This window comes from Tarenaya hassleriana, unplaced genomic scaffold (genome assembly GCF_000463585.1).
Source record: "Tarenaya hassleriana unplaced genomic scaffold, ASM46358v1 Cleome55, whole genome shotgun sequence".
Classification (NCBI taxonomy): domain Eukaryota; kingdom Viridiplantae; phylum Streptophyta; class Magnoliopsida; order Brassicales; family Cleomaceae; genus Tarenaya; species Tarenaya hassleriana.
The window spans coordinates 562,221-579,680 of record NW_010968113.1 but is presented as its reverse complement, the minus strand read 5'-3'; the positions used below and the strand labels follow the sequence as shown (position 1 = coordinate 579,680).

The following is a 17,460-nucleotide window of genomic DNA, read 5'->3' as shown; positions in this document are numbered from 1 at the left end:
TGTTTCTCGATACACCCCGCTAGAATCATATCATTTTCCTCCTCTTAAAGAAAGCTTTGCCCTCAAAACTTGAGATGAATCTGATTTAAAACTGACTCAAAAATGAATGACCGAAAACAACATAAGACCCGACAAAAGAAAAAAAATGATAGAAATGAAAAGAAAGAAAGATAGGATAATCCTGATATAGAGAATCAAGCTTTGATACCAAATTATGCGGAACCGAGATCGAAATTCTCTAATTAGGCGGTGGAGACTGTGACCTCTAACCAACGTGTAGGAATCAACCTTAGCACAAGTCTAATAGACCGCCGTGACCAAGACCTAACACCGTGATTAGCAACCTTGGTATAAGAAGGCGTCACAAACGATTATGACTGTCCGTTTGATAAGCCGGGTTAAACGCCACGAACCGAATCACACCATTCGATATGTTCAAAGGTTCCAAAAAGAACCATGAGCATAAAAGCTCAAACTCACTAAAAAGTGACACTCAAAGAAAACTCATCTTATTCATAATCTGATTTCTTTGCCTATTTATAGGCTACAAAAAGATAGAAAGAAATAAAGAAACTACAAAAATCCATATAGTCAAAAACAAATCCCAAAGTAATAAATGTGGAAGCTTGAAAGACCATTTGACCTTGACTAAGATAAATACATCAGAATCTTCTCTTCAAAGCTTGACTTGGGCCTGATCCAATCTTGTTATGGGTTCTTGATTTTGTTGAGAAATTGGCCCAACAAGAATTATGTCATTTCTTGGACCGAATTCATGAGAATTAGAGTTAGAACGGATGTGATCTTCAAACAACTGATTAAGAGACCAAACCTTCACCAAAAATTATATACTTTATAACTTCGTGAAGCTTTGGATGTCTAGTTTATGCTGCTTCAAACAGAACTGCGATCGGAATCTCCAATTGAAAGTTATTAATGAAACAAGATAACCTGCTCAATCTGTATTCCCAGGACTGAACCGTGAATTGCGTCCTCTCTCCAGGATTGATGCTTTCTCCGTTGAAGCTCAACTTCTTCAGATCAAACCCTTAGTGAGTTAGGGTTTATTTTCAATTGGAATTATATCGTTTGGACATTGGAGTGCAAAGTTATGACCGAATTCCTCAGTAGCGTGCAATCTGTCCAAAACCGACAATAATTGGAAATACATAATATGATCAGGATTGATTTTTCTGTGGTTCTTGATAGGGCTGGGCGTTTTGGTTCAGTTCTTCGGAACCGGACCGAACCGAACCGTTAAAAAGGTATTTTTTCCGACCCGAAACCGCTGTTATTTCCCGAATGCTACCATTTTTAGAGAACCGAATTTTTCCGGAACCGAACCGAACCGAACTTTAAAAATCCCGAAAAACCGAATATTTTTAAAGAAAAATCTATCATTTTTTTAATAAAACCCGGAACCGAACCGAACCGAACCGATACCGAAACCGAACCGAACCGAATACAATAAAAAACCCGATTGGTACCTATTTTTGTAAAACCGAAAGAACCGAACCGATCCATTCCATCCCGAATCCGAACCGTTTCCCGAAATGCCCACCCCTAGTTCTTGATACACCCCGCTAGAATCATATCATGAGTTGTGTAAGACCAGTGGAATCACTAGGCATAGAACCTGTACCTACACGCCCCAACAGAATGGAGTGGCTGAGTGGATGAATAGGACCATAATGGACAAGGTTCGATGCTTCTTGAGTGAATCAGGATTGGAGGAGTGCTTCTGGGCCAAAGCAGCAATGACAGCAGTATACCTTATAAACAGAGCACCATCAACAGCAATCAACCTGGAGGTACCAGAAAAACTATGGTCTGGAAGAGATCCGAATTACTCACACCTCAGAAGATTTGGAGTTGTTGCCTACATTCACACTGATCAAGGGAAATTAAAGCCAAGAGCAAAAAGAGGCATGTTCTTGGGATATCTAGAAGGAGTGAAAGGATACAAAATATGGCTTATAGATGACAAGAAATGCATCATAAGCAGAAATATGATTTTTCAAGAAGAAATGGTATATAAAGACCTTATGCAGAAGACATCACCAGAAAGTATTGAAGAACTGAGAAAACCTGTGGGATATGTAAACTGGCCAGCCATTGAGGACTCTCACCAGACCTCAATATCTGCAACTCGAGGTGGAGCTCAAGGTGGAGTTTCAAAGGAAATCGAGGCATAACAGATGAAGAACTTGAGCAAAAACCACTGGACATAACTGTACCAGACAATGGTGACATTACAGGAGACATACACCAAGAGATTTTTTATCTAGAAACGGAAGCAACAACAGAGGAGGACCAGAATCTCCAGGATTATCTTCTGGCCAGAGACAGGCCATGAAGAACTATAGTACCCCCAAACAGATTCTCAGAAGCTAGCATCGTGGCATTCGCCCTAAGTGTTTCCGAGAATCTGGAGATGGATGAACCAAAGAATCTGAGGGATGCTATGAGGAGCAAAGACTGGCCCAAACGGAAATCTGCTATGGATGAGGAGATGCAATCCTTACTCAAGAATCAGACCTGGATTTTGGTTGAACCAGTAGGAAAACAAAGAGTAGTGGGATGCAAGTGGATCTTTAAACGAAAACAGGGCATTCCAGGAGTGGAAAAACCGAGATTCAAGGCGCGACTTGTTGCTAAGAGATACTCACAAAAGGAAGGGTTTGACTACCAAGAAGTCTTCTCACCAGTAGTAAAACACGTTTCAATCAGGATTCTACTTGCAATGGTGAACTTCTACAATCTGGAATTTGAGCAACTAGATGTAAAAACAGCGTTTCTGCACGGAACACTAGAAGAACAAATATGGATGAATCAACCAGAAGGTTACGAGGTAAAAGGAAAAGAAAACTGGATGTGTCAGCTGCAAAAGTCATTATATGGATTAAAACAGTCCCCGAGACAGTGGAACAAACGCTTTGATGAATTCATGATCAGACAGGGTTACAGTAGGAGTAGATATGACTCGTGTGTGTACTTCAAAGATCTAGGAACAAAAGGAGCAATCTACCTACTACTCTACGTCGATGACATGCTTTTAGCCTCCAAAAGCATGGATGAGATTCTGAAAATGAAAGCTATGCTCAATAAGGAATTCGAAATAAAGGATCTGGGGAAGGCCAAGAAGATCTTGAGGATGAGCATTGAGAGGAATAGGAATGAAGGAGTTCTAAAGTTATCTCAAAAAGATTACTTTGCAAAGGTACTATGTTCCTTTGGTATGACTGATGCTAAAGCAGTAAATACACCCATTGGAACTCACTTCAAGCTGAAATCGCTTCAAGAAGATACAGAAGGTATGGTTTCAGAAGCTACTCCTTACTCAAATGCAGTTGGAAGTCTTATGTATGCTATGATCGGAACTAGACCCGATCTAGCTTACTCCATAGGTTTAGTCAGCAGGTTCATGTGCAGACCAAGTAACGAGCATTGGTCAACAATAAAATGGGTTCTAAGATATCTCAAGGGTACTCATCAACTGAAACTGGTGTACAAGAGAGAAGCAGACTTCAAAATCCAAGGATATTGTGACTCAGACTTCGCAACTGATCTTGACAAGAGGAGGTCGATCTAAGGAATGGTCTTCACAATTGGAAAGTGCGTTGTGAGCTGGAAATCAAGTCTTCAACATGTTGTGGCACTTTCAACAACTGAGGCTGAATATATGGTATTACCAGAAGGAATAAAAGAAGCAATTTGGATGAAGGGTCTGGTTGAAGAACTCGGAGTTGAACAGGGTTGTGCTAGTGTGTTTTGCGACTCACAAAGTACCATTTGCTTGGCAAAGAAAAATGTATTTCATGAGCGCACAAAACATATCGACCTGCGGCTGCATTTTATCAGAGACATAATCAGTCAGGGACTGATAAAAGTGCAGAAGATCAGAACAGAGTACAATCCAGCGGATATACTCACAAAGGGAGTTCCGGTGAGTAAGTTCAAATCAGCCTTGAGCTTGCCCAGGATCGCAGAATAACCCTGAAGAAGAATGGGTCAAGATGTGTATAAGATGAATCAGAGAGAGAACAACAGATTAGCCAAAAGGTGGAGATTTGTCGAAGTTTGGCTATCTGGAACAAGAGCTGAGCATTAGCTCCTATGGAAGAGATCCTCCATACCAAAGAGAGTCTCAGTAAGGGTAGAATTGTCAGTCGACGGTAACGGAAAACGGCCAGGGGTAAATGTGGAAACCCCAAGTCCCTGGGTTTGTTAAATACTAGGTCATCGATCTGGGTTGAAGAAAGTAACATGAGATTGTAATTCTCATCCGCCATTGTAGCTCGATCAAGAGCTTGTAATTCGTTCTCTCAAAACTCTACAGTGGATTCATCGGATCTTGATCCGACCGAGACGTAGGATACTCACACTGAGTAATCCGAACTCGTTAAACCTTGTATCTCATTTTCTTTCGGTATTTCTTTGAGCATTCTTGCGAATTGTGTGAGGTTCAATATTCGATTGAGATTGCGGCGCTAGATCTATTTTCTAAAATATTGTTATCGTATTATAAACTATAATATAACGACGAATTATTATTATTTTTATATTACACTTTAGTAATCATTTTATAGATACACGAATAACTAATAAGCATTGTCATGTAACAAAGTTTTATTTTTTTGTCCAGTATCATAAGGCAATATCTATAATATATGGATAATTCGTTCGGGACTTGTTAATTAACAATATGAACACCAAAAAAAAACATTAATTATTTGAATATTTAAGATTAATTGCATCTGGTTTTTAATTATATATACATGTACTACTCACGTTCATATTAATGGGTAAATAATTAATAAATAGAAAATCAAGTGAAAAACGTTTTATATTCTCACTAATTGGACACGTGTCATCCCCTCTTTAATATAACTGTACTTTTATATATAAGATGATATATAAAATCACCATTTACGAAAATGTTTTGTATATTTTATATTCATTTAGAATTTACCAAAACAACATTAAATACATTGAGTAGCATTAATGGAAAATCAAAGAAAAAGGATGGGTATGTATGGCAATATATCTGAAATGCCTTTATTTTGTTGGGAGGACTTCTGCGCCTACCCTCCAAACAAAAAAGAAAAAAAGTTTTTTGTTGAACTTTGTGGAAGATAAAAAAACTCCTTACTTTTTAAGGTTAAAAGTCAGTATTATCCTTACTCATAACGTATTAAATTAAAAAACAAAAGAAATTAAATGAACCCTCTCTCTTAAAAATAATAGAATATTTTATTTATTAATTTATTATTATTTTCTCTCTCTTCCACTATTCTTTCTATTTACTTTTCTCCATTATTTTTATTTTTTTTAATTTCTCTTTTATCTCTTTGTATATTAAATAATTTTTATTTAGACTCTTTGTAAGATGATCATATCTTTTATATGAGATTTGTTTATGTGATAAAATCTGAAATAAAAATAAAGTATTTGGTTAAAGTTTATATGTAGTTATATAAGAGAAATAAAATGTTTATAAGTGAATTTTACATAACCATTTTGGATTAGTTCGGATGGAAGCAAACCAATTTTCGTTAAACTGTATAATAGTACAACTGTGTCATGGTCCCAAGATCAAACGGATCACAATGTCACGTGGTCACAAAGTCACATGGTCACAAGGTCACATGATCACAAGGTCACATGGTCACAAGATCACACGGATCACAAGGTCACAAGATCGCACATATCATACGAGTCGTCATACATATCAAATTGGTACAATTGTATCATATTTGATAGCGTTAAGATGTAAAGATATTGTTGAAATAAAAATCGCAGGGTCATACGATCATATGGTCACATGGTTACATAGTCACATAGTCACAAGGTCACATGGTTACAAGATCACATGGGTTACAAGATCACATGGTCACAAGGTCACACGGGTCACAAAGTCACAATGTCACAAGATCACATAGGACATAAGGTCACGAGTCACAAAGTTACAAGATCACATGGGTTATAAGCGGTTATGGAAGTCATGACGAAATACATTACGGAGTCCAAGTTTTTAGGAGACATGACAATAGAGATTTCGGAAGATTAAAGCGTGAACTTTTAATTTATTTCACTAAATTTACTTTGTTTATTTTGTTTTGAACCCTAACTATGACATGTTTTTCTTTGTTTGGTAGCAGCCTAAATTATGAACTCTTGTATTTCATTTTTTGTTTATTAAAAATCGATCCTAACTTATTTGTGTTTTATGAAAAAATATGAGTCTAAATATGGTTTATGAGATTTTTTGGCTTCAAAGTAGTCCTCCCAAATGTGTTCTATTATATTTTATAGTGTTTTATGAGTATTTTAAACAAATTTGGTGTTTTTGTTTTATAAACCCCTTACAATATTTTGTAATTTTTTATACATAAAATTGTGGGTTGAAAATGTTATAGGTAAAAATTTGGGGTTAAAAATTGGGAGGAAAAAAAGATAGGGTTAAGAATAAAATTATATAGGGTTGAATATTCAAATTGGGCCCCACATTAATATAAAAAAATGGAAATAATGATTGTGGACCCTACAAAACACAAAAAACTGGAGAAATTCTTATTAGTTCTTCGTGTGGGTCCTACAGCATATTTTGGTCACAATGGGTCACAGTCGGTCACAATCGGTCACAACCTTTAATCCATATGATTTTTGTCAATTTAATCACTGTACAACGTCACACATATCTCACAAACATATTTTATGTTGTTTCAAACATTTAAATATGGTTTTTGCGATTTTTGTATTTCAAAGTTGTTCTTCCAAATGTAATCATATATGTTTCATAGTGTTTTATGAGTATATTTGACAAATTTGGTATATTTTTTCTACAACCCCCTTAAAATATTTTGAAATTTTATCATACACACTATATATTTGATATATAGACTCTGATAAACCACATCGAATCTTAAAAATTAAAATTTGGCCTATATTTATCAGCACATTTCGATCACGGGTCACATTCGGTCACAATGGTCACACAGTTCAAAATTGCACTTCGGTCACAAGGTCACATGCTGGTCACAATGGGTCACAACCTTGGCTCATATGAGTCAACTTATTTAGTATGTAATACAAGTCACATATATGCAAAAATACAAAGTTCAGAGTAGGACATTATTATAATACAACACAATATTATCCAAAATTTTTAATACATTATTGTACAAATATATTACAATATTATTATACAAAGGACTTTCGACATTATTGTACAAATGTTTTATAACACATTAGTATACAAATACAATGAGTAATGTGAATCACATATATGAAAAGTACATAAAAATCTATATATTTTCACAAATTATAATTTAGGTTCGATTTACACCTATATTTATATAATACATCATTCAACAAACATAATAAAACTGTAATTTATAACATATTATATTAGACACAAAGATCAAACGGATCACAAAAGTTAAAAATGATTACACGATCAAATACATCTATATTTATACAAATATGCCATTAACAAAGATTATATAATCAAGATTTAAAGTGCATCTATGTTTTTCTATAGTATATATCATGCAACAAATATTCTAAAAAAACACAATTTTTACACATAATGATATTGATTTGATCATATAAATAACTTTAAATACCAAAAAAGAAAAAACCCAATATTTATAATAAATACCAAAATTTAGAATATAATTTACTTATATTCAAATTTTTATCTCAATTATATGAATTTTTAAGTGATGTTATAGTGAAATCTATAAATTTTTTTATTGATTTTGAAATGATTTTAGTTGAATTTGAAGAGAAAAAAAATAATTATATGAGAGAGAATCGTGTGAGAGAAGAGAGAGAGACTTTTGTGAATAGAGTGAGGGGAGGTAAATATATGAATTATAAAAAAATAAATAAAAAATAAAATCAATGCGGAAAAAAGAATTAAATGAAGAGAGAGAAAATGAGGAAAAGGAAACGAAAAAGCATAAATGAAGAGAGAGAATGAGGAAAGAGATACAAAAAAAATTGTGTATACAGAAGAAAATAAAGATTGATTTTTTATTTAATTAAAATGTAAAGGGTAAAATTAGAAATGCGTTTTAAGAATGGTATAACAGAAGTGAAACTTTTTTTTTTTCTAGTAGGAGGGTATGGTCAGAAGTATGCTGAGGCAAATCAGATAAAGCCCCGTATGGTATGGATAGTCAAAATTCGGACACATGAATTCCTTAAAATTCAAATTCGGATAATAAATTGTTTTTAAGTTTAGATTTAAATTCAGATTAAAATACATTAATATTTTCTTACAGATGGCTAACAATAATAATATTTATTCTTTAACCGAATTTTTTTCACAATAGAGCATGTGATAAAATTTATGAACAGTTTAAGCCGAATGAATAAAAGAATTTAATCCAAAAAATAAGATTAAAACTCATAAACATCATTCTTTTCTGAAAATCAATAACGGAGAACGGCGTAATCGTAATGCTCAGCAAACGAATCATAAGACCAAACAGAGAACACTGAAACAACCAAACTTGAGAGTATTAACCCAACACAAACTCAACCGACCATTAACCCAACGAAACAAAAAGGAAAGCTTAATTGGGAACACCAGTCTTTTTTTTCCTCAGACGCTCGAACCGAACATCAACCCATGAATTTGCTTCCTCCTGACGTTTTTTGACGAACCAACATCTCCAGATTGTGTTTCCTCTTGTATTTTCCGACTAACTTCTGTTTCTTCTCCCACTCATCCATCTCCCAGGGAAACACTGCACCACAAACCAAGAACATACATGGCAGCATGTCATGGAATGGAAGATGAATACAATGAAGAGAAACAACTTAGGATTACTCAAAGGTTGACATAAAGAGAGAGAGAGAGAGAGAGAGAGAGAGAGAGAAAGAGAGAACCTGGAGGAAGCAGTGGGCGAGCTGTAGGGTCGGCGTCATTGATAAAACTATCATTGTAGTCATAATCATCGTCACCCTTGGAAGACCTTTCCGTATCCGTATCTCCTAAGTCTTCTTCGTAATTCTCTCTGTCAACACCAGAGTTAAGAAGAACAATAACAGAACAAATGGTATATATATACATATATGTGAATCACTGGAGATATATATGAGCAGATGAAAGGATACGACCCTGGGAAATTAGTCTTCTTCTTCTTCCCATTGAGATAAAAACCAGTTAGATGCACGCTTCGAGATCCAACGACGGAGAAGACTGCGTGGACAGCTTCTTCGAATTCCAGATTCAACAGGGCAGATTCAACGTTGTCGGGAGACAACACACACAAAATGATGGGACTTTTGCCCCCTACTTTACACTGGACTATGCTTTTCTCCCTTGAATTCCCAATCCCTAGTGCTGCCTGAAACAATAAACTCTTCAATATCAAAGAATATTGAACAAAAAAGATAGACAGAGATGCAAAAAACACTAAGTTCACCTAAAAAATTTACCATTCATTCATATCTAGGGTTTCCGGAAACATTTGAACAGGCCCAAATCAAAAAACATAAAATGTAACCCCAAGTAGAAAATCTCAAAAACTCCAAGGAAAAACGAACTCATTGAACAGAGTCTTAAGAGAAAAAACAGAAAATTGCTGAACCTGAGAAATGTGAAGCCTTGCACGTGAACTGGAAGCACTGAGGATGAAGGACCTCTCAGGTTTCACCTCAACACCTGCAAATCGAAATCCGTCAGTTTATACGTCCTTTTTTCGGTGAAAATTTTGATAAACAGCGATTTACCCCAAAACGCCATTGTTATTGAGGAGAAGTGCTAACAGCGAAAGAGAAGGCGATGAACAAAATGAATCTTCTAGGGTTATTTAAACTTCAAAGGAACAAAAAAGGACGCGGTAAAATTTAATATTTTCATTTCGTCTGGTTAGCTATAAATTATATTTTAAAAAATACATTTGTAAACATACTGATAGAATATATTATGTATATATATATAAAAGCGTTGTATATTTATTGGGATAATAAAATTCAAATCATTTGATGATTTTATATATTAAATACGATATATATACAGTATTATGTCTGCTAAATTAAATTCTATAATACCAAAAATATAAAATCAGCATTTACTCGTGGGGATTTTTAATATCAATCTTCTAAACAAATTCTCATTTGAAATTACAGAAGTTTATAAAAATATGAAAGACAAAAAAAAATGATATTTAATTTAGCGTTCTGATAAACTCATTTCAATATAAAATAATAGTTAATAAATAAAATTAATTTATTTTAATTTTCATCTTATATTATATATAGATATATACATGTTATTTAATACGGTTTGTAAATAAAGGACAGATCCGGAGCTGTATTGAACGACGCTTGCCAAAATGAGTCGGTAGGTTATTAAGATTCTATGTATTTTCCAAGATGACTATTGGCATTCTCAAAAAAAAAAAAATCTGCTTATCAATTTCAGATAATTAAATAAACATTTAATAACATCTTATTTAAATTTTAAAATAAATACATTTAAAATATCCTAACAAAATTATTATAATTTTAAAATTTATAAAAAAAAGTTAATATGAATTTTAAGACGAATTCTGTATTAAAATTTGATAATTCGCAACCTGAGGTTGTAAATGTTTTACCCAAAAAATTTATATGAATATTAATTGCATATTCTTTCTCTTATTTTTTTTTTTATAATATTATCATTTACAAAAGTATAATATAGAAAGCAATGACTCAATTTATCACGTATTTATCAGAGATATTCACAATATCTTGGTGTATATTCGATACAGCAGAAAAATAAGAAAGTGGTTGTAACTAAGTTAACAATATCTGTATGTATATATTAATGTATAATCACACGTTAACTACTTTCCTATTTTTGTGCTGTATCAAATAGATATTGCGAATATCTCTAATCGTATTTTTTTTTTTTTTTTGTAAAAAATCTCTAATCGTATTTGTATACGATATGAAATTATGGCATATGATCATACCATTTATAACGAATTATTACGGCATCTAATCGTATTTCAATTTAGATCTGATACGAAAATTGATAATATATTGTTTTTTAGAATTGGATTATTTTAATATAAAAAGAGCAACAAAAATTGAATAGATTTAATTTTATTACTAAAATACATATATACAGATATATATTTATCTGAATTAAATTAAAATCTTATATAAAAAATTAAAATTATATATCTTTTTTACGATCGAATTGAAAATTAATCGAATTAAAGATTGCATTGGAATCTAAAATATTAGAATAGTTTCCCATGCAGACAAAGGAGGGAAGTAGGGTGTTGGGACTCGGAATTAAGGGTTGAGTTGAAAAGCCACAGAGGCTCGAGTGTTGTTCTCTTCCCAATGGAAAAGATTTCGAGAATCATTTTGATTTTGAAGCTTTAAGTGTGTATGTGTGTGTGTGTGTGTGTATTGGATGTGAAATTGTATGGTCGAGAGCTAGTTGGAAATAAATAGAAGAACGAGCCTTTAGATAGAAAGATTGGTGTAATAGCGCCAGTTAAATGCAATTCTATAGTTTGATTTATTTAGTGTACGTATTGTATACTATATGGCAACTTTATGGTATATGATGATTTCATTTTGTAATAATTCGATATTTATATTCAAATTCAAGAAATAATTATTTAGTTAAAAAATTGTTTCTTTTGATTTTTCTATCAACTTCAAAATCACAATAAAAATATGATTAATTTAGTCTTAAAGTATTATATTAATTTGATTTTTATAATTATTTTTGATAGAAAAACCAAATTAATATATATATATATATATATATATAACATAATGGAAGGATATTAGATATTATTTCATATCCTTCCATTATAACACTACAAAATGCCGGCACAACTTGTCAAAAAAGAGTCCACATCGAACCAGTTTCACACCAGTCATGCATTCTTAATTAGTCATATTTTCTGCATATATGACAAATATATTATATCAAAAGAGTGGCTATATTTGTACGTGTGTTTGTATGAAATGTACAACTGGCGCCTTAATACTCCATGAGGGCCAACATGCAAGTCATTAAAAGTAAACAATATTACTGAGCCAAAAAACCAACGTCCACTTGTTTTTTTCCTTTTTGCGGGGAGAAATATACAAAGTCGACCAAACTGCGTGGATTTATATGAATAATGTATGCAATAAAAGGAAAGATTAAGCAAGGTTATTGTAAACAAGACTTTGGGTTATATCTTTTACAATATTTATAAAAATTCACCCTTCACCAAAAAAAAAAGTGCCATATTCAATCGACTCAAGCATAAAAGTTCTCACAATAACGAAACTCTTGCGCTAAAGTCTTACAAACTAGTATCTAAAGAATGTAAAGTTTCTATCTCAGTGTTATGATATTAAAAGTTGGTGCACACTTGTGAAAGTTCGAGTTAAATTGATCATAATACCATACAAAGTTTTTTTTTATATAAAATTTGGTATGTATTAATAAAAAAAATAGGTGGGACATAATCCAGGATCCAAGACCACATTACAAGCTTTGGCACTGACTCTTTACTTAAGAATAACCAATACAACTTTGTCACTTTTGTCTATATTAATCTATTCCTCATTTAGGTTGGGAAGAGTGTGAAAATACCATCTCTGCAGTAGTGTATTGTCCGCAAATTCGAATCCTTGTTGGAGTGAAAGGAGAGTGCTTCTCATCGATTGATCCACTTGACCTCGCAGGATGTTCGGAGTTTGTGCTGCTGTTGAAAATTCGACAGTTCCGCTCCCTCCAAAGTGCATATACCATGTGTTATATGAGTGCTTTGATCAGGGTTCCGGTCCTCATCATACGTTCTTCAATTTAGGGGATGCTCTCTACCTAGGCTTGGCACCCATACAAAGTTATTGTTTTTACCGTAAGTCCAAAGTCATAACACATAGTAAATTCTTCTTCAATGCAACTCACATATTAAAGCTTTCTTACACATACATACAGTTGACGCCAACTACCTTGAAACTATAATAAGCCAATAATTAATATCCAGACATAGACCTATTTGGATGGAAATGCCTCAGTAAAAAAAAACCCAACGAATGTGCTCCCTCTTCTTTGCTTGGAAAATCTTGATCTTGATGTTGTGAGTGCCTTACAAATCTCGTTGGGACGCTCGACTTGAATCAAAGGCTTTGGGTTTATTTGAATCAGGCGGGGAAAATGGCTGAGTCATCGCCGTCTTCTTTTGTTTATATAAAGCATAGCCTGTTCTTTTGATTATACACAATCTCACGCTAGTCTTTGTAACATGTAATTTGAAAAGGCAAAATTCACTTTTTGTAAAAAGTGGTAAACAACAGAGGCTTAGACGGTAGTCGGTGGAGGCGCAGGAGTTTCTGAAAAATTTTAGCAGCAGTGGGTCTCACCATTTTTGGATGTTTTTTTTGATGAAATGTTTAATCTATTTCTTCACAAATGGGTTGTACATAGTACAAGATCCAAATCCACATTAATAGCTTTCGCTAGCTTAACCTATACAGGAATTGAGCTTTACAGCAATGTCTACGCAACTAATATCACCAATTTCTCAATACATAGTCCAAGAGTACCATTTCTGAAGCAGTGGATTGCTTCTACTATGACCTGCCTGCTGCAAAGAGAGGAGTGAAGTCCGCATCGATTTGTCAATCCGTTGCCGGAGAACCTGAGTAGTCGAAGCCAAGTTTTTGAACACTCGGCAGTTTCGTTCCTTCCAAATTTCGTAAACCGCATGTTGGATAAGTGTTTTCAATACCATTCTTTTTTCCCAGCCATCCATCGGTGGAATTTGCTCTAGCCACTGTCGACATCTCAGAAGCTCAGCCGGAGGGTTAGTCCTAATCTTCGCTGCAAGCGGCTTCCAAGTCTCCAAGCTGAATGCGCATCGGAAAAATAGATGCTCATGTGTCTCCTCCTCCTCGTTGCACAACACACATGTTGAGCTTTGTGTAATGTTCCATCGAAATAACTTGTCTCGCGTTGGCAACCTCCTCTGCATAACCATCCAGTGAACAAAAGCATACCTTGGGATCGCATATTTAAACCATACTAGATCAGCCCATTCCACCTTTGGAGAAGCCTGCCTCAGTAACCTCCAGGTACTTGTTGTCGAAAATTCATCCTTGAATACATTCTCAGCTATCTTCCACTCGAATCTGTCCTCGCCACGAGTTGGTTCAGGAACGTCTTGAATTAGGAGCTGTATATGGAGCTCTTGAATCCTGCTGGATCTAGCGCCAGGTAGTGACCAATGTCCCCCCGCTGTAGCTGCACTAACCGTACTGTTTATCGGAATCCTGAGGAGTCTAGGTCCGTCCCTCCCAATGTAATCAAGAAGAGGACCTAGAGCAGTCCAATTATCATGCCAGAAGAGAGCAGTACCTCCATTTCCGATCCTGCATCTAATAAACCTCTTTGCTAAGTCCTTCATTCTGATCAGTTTCTTGATATTCCAAGAGTGTCTAGCCGTCGGCATAGTACTCCAATAAGAGCCATCTTTCAACACGTTCTTCCTTAGCCAGGCTACCCAAAGTGAGCTCGCATCCTTGAAAAAACTCCATACCATCTTTAGCCGGAAAATTTTATTCAGTTCTTCAATTCTCTTTACTCCTAGCCCACCTTCTTGTCTAGGTTTGCATATAATATCCCAGGCTATTCTTGCTCTCCCAGAACTCGTGACGGAGTTCTTCCATAGGAAGGAGGAACAAAGTGCATCAATTTGCTTAAGTATATATTTCGGGAGTAGAAAGACATGACTCTAACTATTCACCATTCCATAAACGACTGTAGTTACCAACTGAATTCGCCCTGCATAAGAAAGCAACTTGCATGACCAGTTGTTAATCTTTTTTCTAACTTTGTCCAGTAGAGGCTCGAAGTCCGCCTTGGATAGTCTTTGGTTGTGCACCGGGAGTCCCAGATATTTCATTGGAAATTCCCTGATCTCAATCCCCATCATCTCTGACAGTTCTTGCTTCCCATTGTCAGATACACCGCCAATAAACATTTCACATTTCCCTGAGTTTATCTCCAATCCTGTGTATTTTCCAAACCAGTTCAGGCATTGTTTTACAGCTTCCATAGATTGTCTTGTTGCCTTACTGAAGATGACTAAGTCATCCGCAAATATCAAGTGTGTTAGCAAGGGGTTTACACATTTTGAGTGAATCTGCAACAGGCCAAGGGATGCTGATTGATCGAGCTTCCTAGATAGAGCCTCCATGACGATTATGAAGAGGTAAGGAGATAGTGGATCTCCTTGCCTCAGCCCTCTCCTTCCCTTAAAGAGCCCCGATAATTCTCCGTTAATGTTGATAGAGAAAGCAGTCGTTTCAATACATTGTCGTATCCATCGAATGTACATACTCGGAAAGTCCATGGCTATGAGCATATCTGATACGAAGGACCATCTAATGGAGTCAAAGGCTTTCCGAATGTCCAGCTTAAGCATAGAGTTGTTTGCCGACGTCGGGTTACCATACTCTCGAATCAATTCAGCATCTATAAGAATGTTCTCCATCATGAGCCTCCCGGGCTGAAACGCAGCTTGATTTTTAGAAATACAGGCTGGCAGTAACGGCTTTAATCTCCTGGCAAGAATTTTTGAAATGACTTTATAGACTGTGTTGCAACAGCTTATTGGTCGAAAATCTGCCAACTTATCAGCTCCTGGCCTTTTAGGAACTAGTGAAATGGTTGTCGTGTTGAACCCCCTACAAATTCTCCCTGTCTTGAAGAAATCCTGGACTGCATCAATCAGAGGCCGACCCGTGATATCCCAAGTATCACTGAAGAATTCCTTAGAAAACCCGTCTGGACCCGGAGACTTGTTTTTCGGTAGGGCTTTGAATTCCGCTAGAATTTCCTCTGCAGTGATATCGCGGTTAAAGCATTCTGTTGTTGATCCGAGCATCTAAAAGGCAGAAGTTCTCGTAGCTCATCAATCTGTATTCGCTCTAATCCACCAGCACTTTCTCCATATAAGTTATGGTAGTAAGCAATAGCATGATTTTTGATATCCTGGTGTTGTTGTAGTCTATTACCCGCCTCATCAATCAAAAAGTGGATTTGGTTTCTTGCTGCTCTACCCTTTGCGACTCGATGGAAAAATCCAGTATTTCGATCCCCAAGCTTCAGCCATTGCACCCTGGATTTTTGCCTTCTGAAACTCTCTTCCACTGCCAGCATCATAGTCCATTTTTGAATTGCCTTGTTGATGTACGTACGGAAGAGGATAGAAGCAAGTCTGATCGCAATCACCGGCTCGCGTCTAGCGGCACTCGAACTCACGAACAAACGGGGATAATCGAAGGGGATTTACGGGAAACTCTCTCAATCACCGGCTCACTCAAGTGGCACTCGAATTCAAGAGAGAATCAGAGAATGGATGGTGGAAATGAAGGGGAAGATGGCGAGTATGGCTTCGGACAAACCGAAGGGTGAGCCGGACACACCGAGCTCGGGATTTTCGGACAAACCGAAAGAGATTGTTGGACAAACCAACAAAGGATGAGGCAAGCTCGAAATTACTTCATTCAAATGTTCAAATCTGATTACAAAAGAGTTCTAGGTGGTTTATATAGGGAAAACAACAATAAATGCAAGTCTTCATGCAAGAGAAGGAGCCTAATTGTCATTTAATAAGGTGGTTGGGAAGAAAAGAGCTGTTGGAATTTAATGGACTAATGGGCTGGGCCTTGATTTGTTCTTGGGCTGAAATGGACAGCTCATGGGCTGGCTTGAAGTCATCTTTGAGCCCAATAGCTTTCAGCCATGATGGAGGAGACGTTCTGGGTTAAGTCTTGGCCGAAAAGGGAGGTGTTCGCGTCTTGATCCCGGACTCCGTGAAGAACTTGAGTGACGACCTTTGTTAACGTGATGCGGAGGGCTTGAGCTCTAACACGAGTGAGAGGAGGCTCGGCTCTATGGCTTGCTCGGGGAGCCTTCGCGTTATGCACGTCAAATCCCGTTCCCGCGGCTTCGAATGATCTTGTGATGTTATGATCATCCGGCAAGAGTCTTGACGCCTGATGGGTCAAGTCCTGAACATCTTCTAGAGCTCCTTCCGTTAAGCTCCCATCCTCGTCCAAGTTGCTAGCTCCGATGTCCTCATCAGGCTCAAACCATGCCCTTGTTCAACATATGATATCGTGAGACAAAGGATCAGAATTCGAGCTGTTAATGCCTTGGTTAGATCACCTCTAACTCAATTCTAAGTGGGTGGTCATGGCGTCTTGCTAGAGGCTAACCATGACTTGTGGTTCGGGAAAGGTTCCTAAAGTCACTACCACTTAGAATGGGCCTACAGGGTCACACCCCAATAGGGATGGACTTATACGTGAAGAATACGAAGAATGGAAACGAGATTTGACCGAAACAAGCACGAAAAGAGGTTTTCAGTGCGTTGGTCCGGACCTGACCAAGTTTGGTCAGCCCCGGACCAAGTTTGGTCAGTCCAGGAG

General features: G+C 36.1%; 1 protein-coding gene across 1 annotated transcript; it reads right to left on the bottom strand.

Annotated features, from left to right (window-relative positions):
• Positions 1 to 8,409: 8,409 nt before the first annotated feature.
• LOC104798646 (peptidyl-prolyl cis-trans isomerase FKBP43-like) lies at positions 8,410 to 9,850 on the bottom strand. Its single transcript, XM_010520816.1, has 5 exons — positions 9,748 to 9,850; positions 9,606 to 9,679; positions 9,130 to 9,362; positions 8,902 to 9,029; positions 8,410 to 8,759 (listed from the first exon to the last, which is right to left on the bottom strand). Exons 1-5 carry the CDS (start codon positions 9,758 to 9,760, stop codon positions 8,635 to 8,637), a joined length of 573 nt encoding a protein of 190 aa, XP_010519118.1. The 5' UTR covers positions 9,761 to 9,850; the 3' UTR covers positions 8,410 to 8,634.
• Between the last annotated feature and the right edge of the window lie 7,610 nt (positions 9,851 to 17,460).

What these genes read in the sequence shown, in the direction of transcription:
- LOC104798646 (XM_010520816.1), bottom strand. An exon ending in AAGACTAATTTCCCAGGGTC is followed by an intron (nt 9,030 to 9,129) that starts GTATCCTTTCAT and finishes TGGTGTTGACAG; the next exon opens with AGAGAATTACGAAGAAGACT. An exon ending in TCGCCCACTGCTTCCTCCAG is followed by an intron (nt 8,760 to 8,901) that starts GTTCTCTCTTTC and finishes TTTGTGGTGCAG; the next exon opens with TGTTTCCCTGGGAGATGGAT.